The following is a 20,508-nucleotide window of genomic DNA, read 5'->3' as shown; positions in this document are numbered from 1 at the left end:
GGAGCCTTACTATAGTGGAGGGCACCCTTAATGACTTGGAAAGAGAAGCCATTACTGACCCAATTAAACAAACCCAACTACAGGAAGCTAGGATTAAATACACTGAACTACTAGAGCAAATCCACCTGATAGATTACAAGGCTTATACTCAGAATAGCCAAAAGAGGCGGATAAATCAGGCACCCTTCTAGCACGCCTAATACGAAATGCCCCTCCTCCAGTGTCAATACCAGAAATTACTCTCCCTGATGGCACTGTTGTGTTTACTCAAGCAGAGATCAACCTTGCATTCTGTGCCTATTACAAAACATTATACAGCGACCCAGCTGTTACATCACAGGACCACATAGTAACCTTCTTGAACGTCCTCACGTACCTCAGACTGACAACTGACACCCCAAAAAAATTAGCTTCCCTTATAACTAGAATTGAAATAAAAGCGGCCATCAAGGACCCCCCAAACATTAAGACGCTGGGAATGGATGGACTACCATCTGAATTTTACTCGGCTTATGCTGATCAACTGGTCCCTTGCCTAGAAAATGTATATAAGACGGACTATGAAAAGCGTACTCTTCCACCAACTACTATGCAAGCACTTGTCACCTCTCTTCCCAAGCCAAATAGGGACCCCCCGCGATATGTTGGGGCTACCGCCCACTTTCATTACTACCCACTGAATATAAAATACTTAGCAAGATTTTAGCTAAACGTCTCCTTCCCTATTTCCCAAAACTATTTCATATTGACCAATGTGAATTTGTGCCTGGCCGCATCAGCTCATTAAACATAAGACGCCTACACTATATAAAGGAAGCTGCATCAGACCTTTCTTGTAAAACTGGGTGTATCTCCCTTGATTTGCAGCAGGCGTTCAATACCCTTAACTGGAACTATATGCTGACAGCTTTGGGAAAATATGGCATCCTCCGAGGATATATACAATGGGTAAAATTATTATATACCGCCCCTACGGCACGGCCAGGACTGGCTCCCATACATCTCCTCCTTACCCAGTAGCAAGGGGAACTAGACAGGGATGCCCTGTCACCTTTAATATTTGTCTAGGCAGTGGAGCCACTGCTCCTTAAAACTCCACAAACAGGCAGCAAACTTGGGGATACTAATAAACAACTCAGAGCACATAGTGTCCGCCTATGCTGACGACCTTATACTTTTTCTAAAGGACCTTACTACAGATATTGAACCTATCCCATCTATATTCAAACAATTCAAACTGGTGTCCGGATTAGCAATCAATGCTAATAAATCTCATGTTTTTTTCAGGCGACATAACGAAAATTCAGATCCTATTGAATTCGGTAATTTTAATTTAACAACTGCCCCGCAAACCTTTAAGTATTTAGACATACAAATATATAGATCTCCGCAAGACTTACTAGATGGTAATCTGCTGAAAACGATTAGATCCTTGCGGATGCAGGTGTCTTTTTGGACCTCATTGCCCTAATCGGTGATGGGTAGGGTGACCATCTCCAAAAAATGGTGATGCTCCCGAGACATCTATATTTTTTTTTACTAACTCACCGATAATAATTCCAGACAAAATCTTTCGTACCCGGGATACACTCCTGTCAGAACTCATTTGGGGTAAGGGACGCAGGAGGGTGAGCTTAGCTAAACTACAACTGAAACCCGAGGAAGGAGGTTTGGGAGCTCCGGACTTTCGCGCGTACTGTATTGCCAGCCAACTGCAATGGCAATCGTACTGGCTGGCAGGGCAACATACATATGAAGTAGCTAATACACCAAAGCTCCTTAATCGGGTACTCCTCATACACTTTTATTGCCAAACGCAAAGCTGCCGCCCAATCTCACACCCCTGCAAAAACGGCACTACTATACTGGAGGCGGGCAGTGTAGTACATTAAAAGAGCCTCGCCATACTCTTCTAATATCCCACTAATTGGGATACCCACCGCCACTTGGCTCATTTCTAAATGTGCTGTCTCCCTCTGGACACAAGAAGGAGTGACGACAATTGGAACATTTTTTAGAGACGGAATACTAGCAGATCATGATAATTTTACTCACACTCAAGGGGTCCCTCAGACCATGTTTATCCTCCATGCCACCATTTCCCATTACATTAAACGTCACTGGTCCCCCGAAGGAATAGAACCTTCCACTAACAAGCTTGTACATGCAATGCATTTAATGGGAGAGGGACGTCACCTCACCCATTGTTTATACAAAGGCGTCAGAGCACACTCAGGAACATTACTCACCCTACTCCGAACAAAATGGACCAAGAATGTGGGCAGGCACCTAACTGATAAAGAATGGGCAAACTATACTAGAATTCCCTACAAAAGTATCTAGAAACGCTAAATTTAGATATATACAGTACATGATACTTCAAAGGGCACACCTTACACAGCACCAGCTTAATAGAATATATCCAAATGCACAAATCCCTTGTCCTAGGTGTCAGGAGGCGGATGCTAATATACTCCATTTGTTATGGGAATTCCCGCGATTATGAAACTTCTTGCATACAGTCCGGTATAGAGTACAAGAAATCACTGGTACTGATGTTTGGGCAACAGCAGAAAGTTGCCTTTTGGGACTACACCAGTGTCCGAAAGGTCAGAAAGTCTGTTACAGGTTTGTAGACATGGCCATCATCATAGCGAAGGGAGCCATCACCGTGAGATGGAAATCTGCCTCACCACCTACACCACTTACATGGCACGCAGAAATGATTCAATGGGACACCGCTGAGAATGCATTAATCCGACAAGAAGAATTTCGTGGACTACGTAAAGTACCCATTTCTATGGAATGGGATCAAATGCTAGAATCATTAAAGGTTATAGACCCAGTAGCAACTCCACCATCCCAAACTGATACCACATCCATACCAGCTAACATGACCGGACCCATCTAATCCATATATTTGAAACTGTCTTAATACACAGGAATGTATACATGTATCTCAATCAGGAACTGGTATGGTTTCAAATGAAAAACACCATGTACCATACAGAATCCAATGTTCCCGTGCCTGGAGTCGAACAGCAGCGACGTGTCCATAGCTGGCATTACATTGCGCACATTTGCTGACATTTACCCTGAGGGCACATTTCTGGAGCTGCCCGCAGAGACACCTGAAAACCCGATGACTTTTACTGACAAGTTCACTTACCACAGACTCAAAGCTGCATGCAGGGCTCTGGGGGATCGTTTTCCTGAGGAGCCGCCGCAATTACTTGCATTACAAAGCGTACTAGCCAGGGCGTCCCGCAAAAAACTTGTGTCCAGGATATATAATTCCATGCAGGAACAGGCCCCCCTGGTGGTGCCCAGGTCGCAGCAGTTGTGGGGAGATGAATTGGAGACACCACTGACGGATGAGCAATGGGCTTTCTGTTGCGGGCAGCTACTAGCACTATCCCGAACTATAAACTCAGACTTGTTCACTTCAAATTCTTACATAGATTCTATCGCACCCCGATCTCTCTTCACCGCATGGGTCTTAGAGAAGACGACAGATGCTGGAAATGTGGGGCGGAGGGGGCTACCTTTCTGCACGTGGCCTGGCACTGTCCGGCGCTCTCCGAGTACTGGACCGAGGTCTTTGAGGCCACCAACCAAATGCTAGGTAGGAGGGATGACCCGTCGCCACTGCTGGGGATTCTTGGCTGGGTTGCGGGCACTGCACCTGCGAGCCGGAAGCTTCATGCGTTGCTGCTGTTGTATGCCAAAAGGCGGGTGGCCATCACCTGGGGGCGTAAGACCAAGCCGAAATTCAATGACTGGCTATCTGATGTGACATATGGCCATGCACAGCTGGGTTCCTATTGGGAACTGATGCCGACAGCGGCGCGTCCGAGAGACATCTGGGAGCCCTTCCTGCAATGGTCCCGCAACAGACTATCTCCCTCGGAGGCGACTCCTGAAAGCCAGGCTGCGCCACCCTGACCTGTTAATTGGTCTTAATTGCTGTTTGATTGGGTCTGTCCGACGAAACTGAGAGCAGTACTACGGCAGGGGCTGTTAGCTGCCCTGATGTATTACGCCCAAACTCTAGTAGTTGATATGCACGTTGTGTCACTGTCCACATACCGATTGTTATTACTGCTTGAGCGGAGCTGTCTGCTTGCCATTCCGGACCCGCATTAGCGCACTACTGCATTTATGCTTCTCTATATGACTGCTACAAGAATTGTTTTCATTGATGATTGTACTGACAACCACCTTTTGTTGCTGTTCGCACTGTTTTAAAAGGAAAAACATTTCATCCTTTTCTACAACATCTGAAAGCATTGTCGAAACTTACTGTGATTATTGTTAATTTTACCAGAATTCATGATGTGAATGTTAGCTTTAATGATCTGCAAATGCTCAATAAAAACATTATTAAAAAAAACACCATGTACCATGAATGCCATCTATATAGGATGCCAGAAGAACGGGCGAGGGGGGTATGATTAGTTAAAAGAGTAGTAGTTTATAATTAGGGCTCCTGGTTTTATGGTACTTATTTTTTTGCCATTTCCGTCTGTATTTATCCATATTTATTTTTGGGACATTTTTTCTGTATTTATCCACATTTATTTTTACCACAAGTAAAAGACGACGCTACAGCTAGTATTTTTCCACATTTATTTAAATTGACAATGCACACATGCGCTCACTTACACTAGCGATTCATACTGTCCTTTGCATTTTTTCACACTTTATACACTTTCAATGCAATATGGAATAAAACGTGTGAAATGTGAATAGGGTGTTAAGTTATTCTTCATCCGTCGTAGTACTCGTTGAGAACTTCAACTTCTTGCCAGTCCGCTCTGCTGGTTTTGCTGCAGAGGAGACTGGCCTCGGTGGACAGCGATCTGCTCTCTAAATCATACCGGCTGCCTGGGACCAAAATTTTGTTTAGGGGAGGAGGGGCTCCACTGACTGCCAGATGACCCTTTGGTAATTGCACATTACACAGGGGGATAGACATCCGCCTGGAATCTCTGCACTACTTGTGCATAGACACACCTGACAACCGTGATCAATAAGAGTAAACCCCAAGGCTGGTAGCACGGTGTCCTGCTGACGTGGGACCACCTGGCACCTCAGTCGGCAGGCTGAAGGCTGCCTCATTGTTTTGGGGGTGAAGGTGCTTACAGAGGGGGGCGGACGTAGACTTTGGGCTGGGCGCTACAGCATACATGCCAACCCTCCCGATTCAGGCGTGAGACTACCGATTTGAAGGCTAGTCTCCCGCCTCCCGATTCCTGCAAGCAAAAACCCGATTCCTCGGGGTTTGTTGACAGGGCGTTTGTGTGAAGTGCTAATTTTTCCAGCAATAGTCAAAGTGGCCATGCAGGGGCTCTCGATGGGGTGAAAAAACAACAAAGGGTCATTAACAAGGCAATAGTCTTTTGAAGACCTGTGAAGTAGGGGGGGGGGGGCGTGTGTGTGCACAGGAAGCTGTTTTCGGCTGGGGTGTCACACAGGGGCGGGGGGGGGGGGGGGGACAACACTTGCATCACCCTCTCAGCCTGCCATTGCGCTCCATGCTTGTAAAAGGTAAGAAAAAAAACGTACATTTGTGTTTCAAATGTCCAATCCTGCAGCAGCACACTTCCAAAGCCCATACACGCCAGTAACCCGATTTGAAGCCCCATTCTCCCGATTTTTTAAAAAAAATCTCCCTCTTTGCTCTTCTGAAATGTTGGCATGTATGGCTACAGTTCAAAGGGGGCTGATAGGTGCTTGAATGACTGTTTGTCCTGGAGTTGGCGGTCTGTCCTGGCAGTTTCCTCCCACCTCCGAGCCCACCCGCCCCACCGGCCCTCGCGGGGGCTCAGCGCCTTTCTTCTCCCCCCCACACCCACCTCCACCCCTCAATTATCGGGATTGGTGTTTTCCGGCACCGGCCCTTTCCCTTTCAGGCTCTTGTGTCGCCGGATTTGGTTTGGGGGGGTCGGGTTGCTGCGGTCCCCGGTTCTTGTGGAGACGGCCGCTCTTAGGGGGAGTGGCGACTGTGCAGCGCAGCCTGCAATTACAACGCCACGGCGGCCGGGAAAATGTCCTAGCAAAGGATGCGTTGAAGTGGGGGAGGGGTGGGGTTTATGGGTGTCTGTGAGTGTGAACTGCATGTGCACAGAGGCTCATATGTGTTGCATGCATGCACATGTGTCCACGTGATGGCCGTGTGTGCGCGCTCAAGTATGCTTGCACGTGGGCGTGTAGGTGTGTGTACAAATGTTCTGCACACGTGTACACTCGCATGTTGCATGTATTTGTGTGAGTGCGCGACTGTGTGCGCGCACATACGTAGTGCACATGCGTGCCCACTGGTAGGTCTGTGCATGCATTCGAGCGCATTGTTTGTGTGTTTGCGCTAGTGCTGCTATTTCATGACAGACGTGGTTCGATACAACATACAGGGTTTTTACCATTTGCCTGTAAGAAAGGTAAACTCTATATGGTTCAATACATCAGCTGATATCATTGGGAGCAATGACGCGCCTTAACCAGCTCTGAAGCCTCTGGGTGATAATAGGTCGTGACTTACCCTGCATTGTCATTGGCCCCACCTCCTTTCAGATTAATGATAGATTTGCCTAAGGATTCTCGTTAAATTTGCCCGCTACGGGACTAATCTTTTTTGCCACGTGGAATTGAAGTGCTTATAACGTGCACTGTATGGGGCCTGGGACAGGAGGTGTCAGGGTCGTTGGGGGAGGCCACCCCATGGGGTGAAACAACAATAAAGCCTCGTTAACAAGAAAATGGTCTTTCAAAAGACCTGTGAAGTACTCGGGTGCAGCTCTGTGCACGCCCGGGAAGGAATTTCCAGAAGCAGGAAGGGGGTTTAGCTGGATTTGAGCATGGCAGTGCGGCAACATTTTCTAGTATTTTTCCGTTTCTAAATATAAATACAGACAAAGGAAATATAGATTTCTGTCTGTATTTATATGTAAAAATCCATAAAACCCGAAAACCGAGAGCCCTATTTATAATGTAAATAGATAGGAGTTTTGTGGAGAATGACTGATTATTTACAGTTGGAATTTGTATTCCTTACACCACATATATTGCTGTATTGCAAGATATCATTAAAGATAATTGCTTATGTGTACGTTTCCAGCTTAGATACCACATTATGTCACATGAATACCTATATAGAATTTTATGTTGTTATGCAACTGGGAATTTCTGATGCTCAAAAATTTGTAAAAAACACAATAAAATTGTGTTTGAAAAAAATAAAGACTCTTCAAGCCAGGACCAAATCCAGTGGGAAGATTTTTGCTGCATCATCGTCCCTGTGCATCTTCAAGTTCTGCAACTCTGTGGCCGTGCATCCTCCGAGTCCCCAAGGACTCTCCCTGCATCCAAGCTAGAAGGAATCTCCCTTGGAGTGAACGAGTCACTTTGCTGCATCTGCAGGCACCTCTACGTCGACGACCGATTTGCTGATCTTGTTGTCACACGAACATCGCAAGGCTCTGCAACACAGGTGGTGATTTGTTGGTTCTCCAGAGGCCTGACCAGTCTTTGCTGTGACTTGGGCAACTGTAATCCCTCTCCAGCCAACGTGAACCTCCTCCCAGTTCACTGTGTCTGTTTGCTGCTACCAAGGCTTGTTGGCTCTATTCACGAATGATCTTCAAGCTCTAAGAAGCCCCAGCACTGCACAGCTCCAAGACCGACATCCTGCCTGGATCCTCAGCACTGTGGGCCTTCAGCCCATGTGTGCTCCTAGACTTCACTACCACTCACTGTGCCTGCTGCCAGAGGGTCCTCAAGAGGGCTACAATGATACCTGCTGGCTATCCTGCGTGCTGAGGGCCAGCTCTCACTTACCCTTGCTGGGTTAATCTCACAGACCTTGCTGGCTCGCCAAACAGCATCTTCTCTTGTAAACTGTTATTTGCGTTTGTAAAGGCTTGTTGGTGGGCCTGCAGGCCACTGACTTCCCTGCACTTGTCGATCAGCGTGGGACAGATTGTGCATGGCTCCTGTGCTGCTGCATCTTTGCCTGTTAGTCACAACTGCTGCTTCAACCTCACTGTGCCAGAGCAAAAATCCAACATGGGCTTGTATGGTGCTCCTGTGCCTCCTGGTCATCTCCCTGTGGTTTGGATGTTGTCCCCACTGCTTCCAGGTTCTTCTCGTCTGGATTCCATATTCTGGTTCCACCGGCCTGGTCCATGAGTCTCTGTAGCAGCTAATCCTCCACAATCCTCCTTTGGCATCAACGAATGGTTCAGACAGCACTTCACCCCTATCCACCCGGGCTCCCTGATGTAGGTATCCGGGTTCCCTGGGTATCCATGAGTGGGGTGACTCTCCAACCTTCCCTGATTAAAGTGATTCCTTTGGGGTCCTTTGGAAGGGTCCTAGAACCGTAAAAATCCAAACACAACTTACCCTGTGTTATTCTATGGACGTCTGAATCGGTGTAACCACTCTGCACCCGGTACCCTTGAATACTCACCTTGGGTGGTTCTGTGCTTCCCCTAGGGTCCTCTATCCTTGGTTATTAGTCCCATTTTGGTAACCATTTCGCATTCCACTATTTTAGTATATGGATTAGCTCTTATTAGGGGCCCGTATATTATTCTATGCTAGTCATCTATTTCTGAAGTATTTCTTGTGTGTATTTGATATCGCTAGGTAAGCGATTTACCAAGTTAGTATCCAGTGTGTGCTAATAAATAAAAAGTATTTTTATACTCACTTGGTGTGGTTCTTTCTTCGGTGTAAGCTTGCTGACTGACTATAGTGGTAAGTGCACCCATTTTACACGCTCTTGATTAAGCCTTAGCTGCTCTCCACAGCTACCCCTTGAGAGCTTTGGTTTTCAGGGACCTAAACACTATTACTAAGGATTGCCTGGACTCAGTGCACAGTGTCTCATCATAGGTGGGCACTATATATTGAGCCAACCTCCTACAGGAACCTTACAAAGAACAAAAGGAGGGGACAAAATTAGTGGCTGAGTGTAATAGTGGGAGGACTTGTGCAAGAGTGTTCAGTGTGCAAGGAATAGCAGATCTCGGTGAGTAGGGGTATCTGTCACCTGTGAAATTTTTGGATGGGCCCTGATGCAAACCTAGGATCCATTTGTATGTTCCAACCACCTGAGATGCATGTGTTGTTGCTTATGGATCATTCATCAAAGTAGATTAGTAATATATATGTGAGTCTGTTAGGAAAAAATAGGTTTGGAGCAAGTGGTGAGTAGGACTTTGCTTGGTAGGGGTTGCTAAAAGTGATTGCTATGGGAATTGGAGTCCAGTTTCTGTTACCTGAAATACAAGGATTCTATAAAGGTTGAACAATTGCGCATTAGGTAGGTGCTTAGGGATAATGAGCTGACTCAACAAATGAAAAGACTGGCAAGGTTCTGTGTAAAGAGAGTCACACAGGTAAAGTTACTGCTTAAAGGAATGTTAAGTAATATGATTTGGGCTCATTGTAACATACTGAATGGTGTAACTCATGTTTTTATTTTTGTGTGTCGGAAGGTGAATTTTACATTCTCAAAGCTCAACCCTTTGTGGTTGAAAAGTGAATCTAGTGCACTACCACCAATGCCTGTTTTTTTGTTCATTAATGCTAGCTTCTTCTAACCACTGGTGCCAGCTTCATAAGCACAACACAGAAAACGATGACATATTAGACTTTTAGGGGTCCAGCTTTGATCCCAAATGTACTTACAGCACTTAGTGAGTGAGCTGATATACTCCAAGAGCATGCTGGGAATAGTATTCTAAGGAGGAGGGTCAATATATCAAAATAATGTTATAGAGGCATGGTTGGGTCTTTGCACTATACACACCCACTTCTAGGGCATGGAACAACAAGCCCTACCATCTCAGGAACAAGGAAAGATGCCCTGTCTATTATGACCTGCATCACTGAGGGGGTGTGGGGGGGAGGGGTGTGCTTTGGGACAATAAGGGGCTACTATTGCATTACCAATCACTAGAGAAACATACCCTTGTTTACTAGAGAGGGAAAAAAACTGAGTTTCCCTTTAACATGTTAAAGAAATGAAGGTCACCTTACCTGGTGGAGGAGTGACTGTGAAATATGCCTCCATCACTGACAAATTAAAAAAAAATATACATGTTATAGCAACTTATACAAGCAATTGCAAAAGCAAAGACTATAACTAAAATATAATTGTGCAGGTGTTTTATCAACCCTTAAACCAAGAAGAAGATATCAGTTACTTACCTGTAATTGTAGTTATCCAGTATTGGAACGGTCATAGATTCACATGCTTGAATCATCTCTTGTCGTCAAGACGGGAGTCTCCTGGTACCTTTAGAATGCAGTGTTATGATAGGTATAGATTAGAAAAGGCCTAGGCTCCTTAGTTTAGTAACTTATCATAGTCATTCTTAAAAAAGAGATCAAACTTAGGTTTTAACCAACCAGGTTGTATCACCCTCTAGAACACTCCTGTGAAAAGCTTCAGTCTCTCAGAATCTAGAGCACTAGTGTACAATATACAGATCCACTGAGAGAAAGAGAAAGGGAAGCTTCCCAGGGGAGGAGCGTGTGTTGCATGTGAATTTATGAAAGATTTCAATAATGGAGAACTACAGTTACAGATAAGTAACTAATTTCTTACTCCAGTATTGAAACTTTCACAGATTCACATGCTTAAATCAGATTAAACAGCAACTGAAGAGCACATTTTGTGAATTATTCAATATATAGCACATACAAGAAATTCATTTGCATATATGTATGTATGAACTAGAACATGTTCACAAAGAAAATAGCAGTATATAAGCAAATAATATATACATATATATTAGGCCTGGGCTGTAAATTCAGTTCTGCTTGCGGAATTTGGGTAATTTTGCGTTCCGTGGATAACGTGGAATTGCCAAAAAACTGAAAAACAAAGTTTAAAGAGACGTTATAGTTAGGTTCAAGTTTCAGTCACAGAAAACCAGTGAAATTCAGCAGTTATAATTAGCTGAGCTAACTATAACTCACGCTCCCACAATGCCCTACTTATGACCTCCCATATAACATCACTCATGGCATGGTCAGTTACGTAACTGATGACATCTCAAATAACATCACTGATCACATCATCCAGTGACTGTTTTTAAAACGTTTATTAGTGCTAAATATATATACCAAGGTGTATTGATGGATCTGTGGGTGTATGAGTGCCTGTATGGATGATTCAGTGGGTGTGTGACTATCTGTTTAAGTAAGCGATTAGGTGTCTCAGTGAATGTATTATTGTGTTTCTATCTAGGAACCTAATTCGATATTTCAATTTTATGCCCATGTACGGTTATAATCAATAATATCCTTATAAAGGCATAAGAATCGTATCCATATTTAGTCGTAGCCCATGCAGTCCACATTAAGCAAGGCTACTTCCCCGGACTCCTAGAAAGCACAACGAGTTCTCTAAACAAAACAAACCTCCAGCAACCTGGGAAATCCCCATTGCTTTTGTTTTGATTTCGTCCTGGAACTCCTGTGAGCACTGTAAGAACGGCCAGTTCTTAGTGACATCTTTATTGACGTCTTATGTCCAACCTTACGTCAAACCCAGCACCTTTCAGGTATAAATATACCAACGCTGCCTTAAGCAAACACAGGGTGGTTTGGAGCAGAGCGGCTATCTACTTGCCCGAGAGTCTAGCTGATGCGAGAGCCCACGGACGCCGCCCCTCCCCTTTGACGCACTGAGAGAGACGCTGTCTTTTCTCCTGCCGAGAAATCCAGCTCCGGTGTTTCCAGATACCCTTGCGGGCTACTGGGATATCGAGTCCTGAGAGAGAGATACCAGACCTCCTGCTTTCTATTACCCAGGTACGGAGCTGACTAAACCCTTTAAGAGAATTCTTTAGTCAGATTCTTGGCAAAACCAACTTAACTTAAACTGCTACTTACTTACTCCTTCCCACGTATTAGGCTTAGGTCAGGTACACCAGGGTAGGCGTATTTAGAAGCACCAGTTGAGTATGTTAGTCAATGTATATATGTATGTATATATTTTATCTATTTTAAAGTATCTTATGGCTAAGAAACCATATCAATGCTTTTACAGTATTATTTCATAATACTCCTTTTACTGTATGCACTTTACTTTACTATGAGTATTGCAATTGTGGCAATTCATTTCTCTTGCATGAGAAAGAAGACTGCTCAATAAATAACACCTTTTATTGAAAACGCCTGTCTCTCTTTTCTCTGCACTCTGGTGAAACTAAGTATGCACACTTGACTGAGTGAAATAGCTGTCTATTATTTTCACACGACTCTAGAGATACACTCTTATTCTGAGGGAGCAAAGTTGTCATGTTTTATGGTTATCAGAAGCTAATCCCTTCTTGTCTATCCAGGGAGGTTAAACTCCTCCTCGTTTATTCGAGAAAGTTTCTAGTGACCTCTGAGCTAGCTGGCAAACCTTAAGTCTAATGCACAAGTTACTACTTGTGTAACGATATATCTGTAAGAGACATTAGTTAGTATTAGATTCCTTACCTTAGAATATCCCCAGGCGTCACACTGGATCCGGAAATTTTTGCGTAGCAGTACCCTTGCGCGTCGCTAGGCGTCGTCTGCGGCTCCGCGTCCGTCGTCTGCGTCTTGATGACGTCGTCGGAGTACTTAGACGCCGCCTCCGCGTGCTGACGTCAGTTCTTAGACACCGCTTTTCCGCGCCAGAAACGCAGAGCCATGTTAAAAACCAACACTGGTGCCATTGAAACTAGGGCCCTGAAAGGGGACAACCCTAACCCTAGATATTGGTTCGCAGAACGGGGAGCATGGGTGGGTCGGTAAGGAATCTAATACTAACTAATGTCTCTTACAGATATATCGTTACACAAGTAGTAACTTGTGCATCTGAAAGAGACACGTTAGTATTAGATTCCTTACCTTAGAATAGATACCCCAGCAATACCAACCCCGGTGGAGGGTCTGCGAACCAATAATCACACCAGAAAGTCCCGGAGGACGGAACGGCCAAAGAAGCCATCCCTCCGGACTTGGCTGTCCAGGCAGTAGTGTCGTGCAAACGTGTGCAGCGATGCCCACGTAGCCGCCTGACAGATGTCTTGTAAGGGCACTCCCCTGCCCAGGGCAGTGGTAGTCGCCGTGGCTCGGGTAGAATGAGCCCGCAATCCAGCAGGAGGCTCCTTCCTAGCCAAGGAGTAGCATGCCTGGATACACAGGATGATCCACCCGGAGATGGTCCTCTTGTGCACCGCTTTCCCCTTCTTCGCGCCCACGAAACCAACAAAGAGTTGGTCATCCACCCGGAACTGGCGTGTGCGATCCAAGTAGAATGAGGGCGCACGTTTTGGGTCCAGACGGTGGAGCCGCTCTTCCTCTTTAGAGGGATGCGGTGGCGGGAAGAAGGTTGGCAAGGTGATAGACTGCCCGATGTGGAAGGCGGTGACAACCTTGGGCAGGAAAGAAGGTTTGGTAAGCAGCACCACCTTGTCCGGATGGACAGAAAGGAAAGGTGGAGTACAAGAAAGGGCCTGGAGCTCACTCACTCTCCTGGCAGAGGTGATGGCAACCAGGAAAGCAGTCTTCAAAGTCAGAAGGCGAAGAGGACAGTTGTGAAGTGGCTCAAAGGGAGCGCACATCAGAAATGTAAGAACCAGGTTCAAGTCCCACTGAGGCATCACAAACGGAACAGGAGGAAACGTGTGTGTGATGCCCTTAAGAAATCTATTAACAATAGCGGACTTGAACAAAGAAGGTTGATCAGGCAGCCTGAGAAAGGCCGGAAGGGCAGAAAGGTAGCCCTTGATAGTGCCCAGAGCAGAGCCCTGCTGGGCAAAAGAAAGAAGGAAGAGGGGCAGTGAGGGGATCCACAGCCTTTGCTGTGCACCATGCCACAAATCTGTTCCACCTGCAGGCGTATACCGACTTTGTGGAGGGACGCCTGGCTGCCAGAATGATGTTACAAACTTCAGGAGGCAAGTCAAATGGCCTCAACTGTCGCAGCTCAATCTCCAAGCATGGAGGTGGAGACTGGACAGGTTCGGGTGGAGGACCGTCCCCTGCTGCTGCGACAGAAGGTCCTCCTGAAGAGGCAGACGAACCGGGGGATCGAATGACATACTGAGTAGCTCTGGATACCAGTACCTTCTCGCCCAGTCCGGAGCCACAAGGATGACTTGGGCCCGGTCATGCTTGATCTTCTTCAGCACTCTGGGCAGAAGTGGTATAGGCAGAAAGGCGTACAACAGACCGCAACTCCACTCGCGACGAAAAGCGTCACCGAGTGAGTGCCGCCTTGGAAATTCCAACGCGCAGAACTGATGACATTGCGCGTTCTCTTCGGTGGCGAATAGATCTAACCAAGGCTCTCCCCATCGCTGAAAGAGGCCTTGCGCCACGTCCGAGTTCAGACGCCATTCGTGATCCATCATGCACCGACGACTGAGCTCGTCCGCCCTGGCGTTCAGAGAACCTGCCAGGTGTTGAGCCACCAGGGTCACGCCCTGGCGTTCCAGCCATTGCCAAAGGCGAAGAGCCTCTTGACAAAGGATCCACGACCCCACCCCGCCTTGTTTGTTGCAGTACCACATGGCGGTTGTGTTGTCCGTGAATACCTGCACTACACTCCCCCGGACAGAGGGGAGGAATGCCTTCAGTGCCAGACGAATCGCCCGGAGCTCCAACAGGTTGATGTGGAGCCGGGTCTCCGCCGGAGACCAGAGGCCTCTGATCTCCGCCTCTCCCATGTGGCCTCCCCAGCCCTGGAGGGACGCGTCCGTCACAACTACGTGCTCCGGTTGGGGAAGGGAGAGGGATCTGCGCTGACCCAATCGCGGTCCGTAAGCCACCACTGCAGCTGTCTCGCAGTGCCCTCCGAGATCAGGACATGGTCAGACAGGTTGCCCTGATGCTGGGCCCACTGAAACTTCAGGTCCCACTGCAGAGCCCGCATCCGCCACCTGGCGTGATGCACCAGTAGGATGCAGGAGGCCATCAGCCCCAGAAGCCGCAGCGTCAACCTGACCGAAACCCGGGATAACGGCTGAAAGATGGGAATCAGAGCCTGAATATCCCGGACCCGCTGTTCGGGCGGATAAACCCGAAACCGCGCCGAGTCCAGAACCGCTCCGATGAAGAGGAGCTTCTGAGAGGGGCACAGGTGTGACTTTGGCACATTGATGGAGAACCCCAGCTGGTGCAGGAGGTCTGCTGTCGTCTGGAGGTGGCTGACGACTGTCTGGGGCGAGCCCGCCTTTAACAACCAGTCGTCGAGGTAGGGGAAGACTGAAACCCCTAACCTGCGCAGATGAGCTGCGACCACCGCCATCACCTTTGTGAACACCCGTGGGGCGCTGGTAAGGCCGAAGGGGAGCACGGTAAATTGAAAGTGCTCGTGGCCAACCATGAACCGCAGGTAGCACCGGGGATATGAAAGTAAGGGTCCTGCAAGTCCAACGCTACCATCCAGTCTCCTGGGTCCAGGGCAGCCAGGACCAGAGCCAGTGTCAGCATCTTGAACTTCTCCTTCCGGAGGAAGCCGTTGACGTTCCTTAGGTCCAAGATAGGGCGTAGGCCCCCTTTGCCCTTCTTGGGTACCAGAAAGTAGTGGGAGTAGCAACCACACCCTACTTCTGGCCCAGGAACGCGCTCGATGGCCCCCTTGGCCAAGAGGGCCGTAACTTCCTCCTGCAGAAGTCGCAAATGATCCCCCGATACACGGTGGTTCTGCGGTGGCATGGCTGGAGGAGTCGCCTCGAAGGGGAGGGAGTAGCCCCTTCGGACGATTTGCAGCACCCACCTGTCCGATGTGACAGTGCGCCAGTGGAGGTGGTGATGGCGAACCCTGCCCCCCACTGGCATCACATGGGCCTGAAAGCACGGACTAGGAGGGTTTTGAGGCGGATGCTGCGGGGGAAGGTGTGGACTGACCTCGCCGCTGCCCCTGACCGCCCGGACGGCGGTTCCCACGGCCGCCACCGTGTTGGGTATAGCCCTGCGGAGCGTGGCTGGCGGCGCGTGTGGGCGCACCCCTTCCGTGGCCACGAAAGGAGTGAAAGGCAGCCGATTGCAGGCGCTGGCCCGAGAGGCCCAAGGACTTGGCCGTAGCCCTGGAGTCTTTAAAGCGCTCAAGCGCATGGTCTGCCTTGTCGCCAAAGAGGCGACGGCCATCGAACGGCATGTCCATGAGTGTGTTTTGGACATCTGCCGAGAAGTTGGCGGATCTCAGCCAGGCGTGGCGTCTGACTGCCACCGACGTTGCCATCGCTCTACCTAGCGAGTTGGTGGTATCCAGCCCACACCTGATGGAATACTTGGCTGCATCCCGGCCCTCCACAAGGGCTTGGCCGAGTTTGGCCCGTACCTCCAACGGACACTCTGGCAGCACCTCCGCGACCTTATCCCACACAGAGTGGGTGTAACGTCCCAAGAGGCAGGCGGTGTTGGAAGACCGCAGGCCCAGACTAAGGGATGAGAAGATCTTCTTCCCATACTGGTCATACCTCTTGAATTCCCTGTCCGGCGGGGCCGACGGGAATGCGGTCTGGGAATTGGAGGCCTGGATGACCAGGCTCTCGGGGGTAGGGTGGGAGGACAGGAAACATGGGTCGCCCGGGGCTGGGCGGTGGCGTCTGGCCACATTCCTATCTACGGGCGAACCCGTAGCGGGCTTGGACCAAGTGCCCAGAAGAACGTCGGTCAAGGCCTCATTAAAGGGCAGCAGAGGCTCGGCCGAGCTTGACTGCGGTTTAAGGACCTCAGTGAGGAGGTTAGTCCTCACGGCCGCGACGGGGAGCTCAAGGCCCAAGGCCTTGGCAGCCCTCATCAGCACCACACTATATGTTGCCCCCTCCTCCGAAGCCACGGTAGGAGGGGAGACAAAACCAGTGTCTGGAGAGGTGTCCAGGCCACTGGCCTCCCCAAGGTCTCCTGTCCAGTCCTCGTGAGACTGACACTCTCTGGTCAGAGGGTCCTCAGACTCCTCCCAGTCCTCTTCATCACCCATCTCCTGAAACTCAGGGTTCTCAACTAATGGGGCCTGTTCATAGAAGTGAAACTCTCCAAACGACGTCTGGAGCGGCGCCCATCGGGGCCGTCCCGGTGCCGGAACAGGAACGAAGGTGGAACCGGGGACGGCGCCGCCCGAGGACGGCGCCGGAGGCGACACCTGAGGGTCCGACGCCGGGGAGGTCGTAAGGTCCACCGGCGACGAACCAGATCCCGAAGGAGGTCCAGCGGCGTCCTGCGGCGCCGGAACAACTGAACCCCTCGGCGCCGGCGGGATAACGGGAACCTGCGGCGCCGGGCCCGAAGGCGTCGGCGGCGCCGGGGCCGAAGCACCCAACGGCATCGGGGCAGATCCCCCCGACCCGCTAGGGGTCCCAGATGGGTCCGCTGGGCCTGAAGGCGCCGCGGAGCCCGTCGGAGGAGAGAGTTTCCTCATGGCCATAAGGAAGCGCTCGATCTCCTCCGGCGTCGCGTTGAGCCCAGGGACCGTAGGGTATGGGGCTGGACGCGGCGCCTGCGACTCCGTCGGAGCCGCGTGGGTGGTGTCAGCCGAACCCCCGGCCGCATCGGGCGAGCGTCGGGGGGAGTCCGAAGAGCGATGATGCCGCTTGGACTTCTTGTGCCGCTTACCTGACGACGACTTCGACCCGGAGGAGTGCGGCCTACCCTCGGAACTGTGGTGGCTCCGAGCCCGCGACCTGTCCCACGACCTCCCATGGGATCGGGACCTCTCGCGGCGCGGGACCGACTGCCGGAGTTCGAGCCGCCTGCGGGACCGCTCCCATCTGGCTTTCGAAGAGAGGGCCCGGCAGTCGGAGCAGGCCTTGTCGTCGTGGTCGACGCCGAGACAAGATAAACACACGCGGTGAGGATCCGTGACCGACATCAGGCGGTCGCAATCATCGCAGTGCTTAAAGCCGGGCATCCCTACAGCACCGTCGGAGTCGAAAGACTTCGAGAACAATCAAAAGTGATCAAAAAGTCAGTCAAAAAATGACTAGGGTTACTGCTTTTTCCAGATCTGCGCTTGCTGGCGCAGAAAAAAGAAGTACTAACGTCAGCACGCGGAGGCGGCGTCTAAGTACTCCGACAACGTCATCACGGCGCCCACGACGGACGCGGAGCCGCAGACGACGCCTACCGACGCGCAAGGGTACTGCTACGCAAAAATTTCCGGATCCAGTCTGATTCCTGGGGATATTATTCTAAGTTAAGGAATCTAATACTAACGTGTCTCTTTCAGATATAGTCAGTAGAGACCTAGTCGACCTCAGTCCTACGTCTACACTGCTGTTTATATTATTCCAATGCGCAGAGCCTATTGGGAATATAGGAACTACACTACATGGCACCCAACGTTTGGTAAGGCGATAAATCTAACGAAAGACGTTAGAGTAACTCAGTCGTGCTTTTTCACACAGACCCCTTTTTCCCGTAAATACTCCAAAAGACGTCTGGAGTGGGTAAAAGGTTAAAATCCGCCGGAACTTAGTAGGAAGAGATTCCTATGTATAGTTTTTGGTTTAATCAACCTTGAAGGATACAGTGTTCCAAAATATTGTGCACCTAATCTTTGTTTCCCTTGAAACCTGATCTGCAACCAAAAAACTTTCTGTCAGTAAAATGCCTGGCGGAGACGAAGAAAGAGATGCTACAGCGTCTCAACTGTTGTTGGATGACACAACTATCCAACAGAATGACCCAAATGTTATACTCATTCCGGTCAACGTAAGAAGAACTAGAACTATTAAACTTATACAAAATGGACTGACATCGCGAGGTGGTACAGTCATATTCGTGGTAGAGGCCCATGAATATCGGCAGACAGAGGTATTCTATTCATGGATACACTTTCCAGCAGCAAATGCTGTGACACACGACTTCCACTATTACAAAATAGAGGAACCTCCGGATGAATACACTCCCTTCGAGGAGGTTGAAATCCCATTAAATTACCAAGAGCACCTGCTCCGGTTTAAAGGCGCCCTAAAACATAATAATCACATCACCAGGCTCGGTCCACTAGGTAGACCAGGAGCAACGTGGCCGGTTCTAGCCAGCTACACACCACATCCAGACATCTAAAAAATGTCAGACCGGGAACTTTTAGCTCAGCTAAAAATACCAACTAAAATACATAGACAATTGGTCCAATATGTAATACGGACTTCAACAGTCCAACCAGCAATTAACATTCCACAGCTGACCCCTCATCAGGGGAACACAAACAAAATAACACCACAGAACATACAATCATGTCTTGGTCAAGTACCCACAAAACGGGAACAAATTCCATTCTGGTTAGCACAAAAAATCACTCAAATAGAGGCAGTATTTCCTGATACTACACCTACTGAGAAACACAGAATTCTGACTATCTGTCTTCTAATGGGGATCGCACCACATGTAGAGGACTGTGACACTTGGGGCACAGTCTTTGCTTCCATCTACACAAAAACACATGGTGTTCCATCCATGGCGGTTATACCAGATGTACTAAGACAGATTCAAATTGAATACGGTCCAGAACCTGCTTTAACTCTGGGTATGAAATTACTGAAAGACTTCAAGCAGGTCTCGGCTATATTATTAGCCAACATAAAAGGAGAAGCAGCATCTGTGGCGATCCGCCAGAAATTGAAAGAAACAGATATAGCAGAACAGCCATTTGAACTTGCCAGAATCATAGAAAAATCCTATGAAGAACTAGGTAGAGATAGTTTGGGTGGGAAACCAGTAAAACCCCAACTACTTGAAAATCCTGAAAAAACCTTTATTAAGAATAATCTAAACACTCCAAAAAAGAGCTGGGATGGAAATAAACAATCCACTCCCAAAGAAAAAAGATTCCAGTCCAGAGGAAGGTCTCCTCAACGAAGACAAAGATATCCTGACCGAGGAAACAAGTCTCCCCTGAGGGAGCCCTCTGAGAAAAGATACAACCTTAGAAATAGGGATAATTTGAAAAAACCTGATAGATATCAAGATATTGATACACGTCCCTCTCGATCTTTTCAGACTTCCTCGCAGAAATCGGAAAGAAGAGGACGGTCAGAACACAGGGTAGATAACGTCAAGTCCAAAGACAAGGAACCTGCTCATCAAAGTAAAATATTACAATTTCCAAGAAAGAAGTAGCCAGTATTAAAATAATTAAACATGCCGAGGATACTGAGGACACAACTGAAAAACGGAGAGTGGGCCCAGACAATGCTAGACAGCGCAGCAGAAGTGACCATAGCTCGCAAGATCTTGATGAATCTTCTGGAGACAGTGGACACAAATGAATACATTCAAGTGGAAACTGCAGATACCAGAGTTAGCAAACCTCATAAAATATACGAAATAACATTACGTATAGAGGGAGATAAGACTAGGAAAGTAAGAGGTCTCTTTTGGGATAACCTTTCGAAAGGCTATGACATCCTTTTAGCTGAGAAAGATTGGCCACCAGAGTTTGTCAGGGAGTGCCCTCATGGTGAAGAAATGATTATGCCTGCCTTCTCAAATCATATTCCAATTCAT

General features: G+C 48.5%; 1 protein-coding gene across 1 annotated transcript in view; it reads right to left on the bottom strand.

The window, feature by feature from the left end:
• Positions 1-20,508, bottom strand: part of LOC144768685 (uncharacterized) — a 9,047,330-nt gene that overhangs the window by 8,866,753 nt on the left and 160,069 nt on the right. The window contains exon 2 of the mRNA XM_078652515.1: positions 10,048-10,083. Within this exon, the coding sequence (XP_078508641.1) occupies positions 10,048-10,083 (36 nt within the window). The remainder of the gene's footprint in view (positions 1-10,047; positions 10,084-20,508) is intronic.

Source organism: Lissotriton helveticus, chromosome 7, assembly GCF_964261635.1.
Source record: "Lissotriton helveticus chromosome 7, aLisHel1.1, whole genome shotgun sequence".
NCBI classification, from domain to species: Eukaryota; Metazoa; Chordata; class Amphibia; order Caudata; family Salamandridae; genus Lissotriton; species Lissotriton helveticus.
This window is presented reverse-complemented; position numbering and strand designations above follow the sequence as displayed.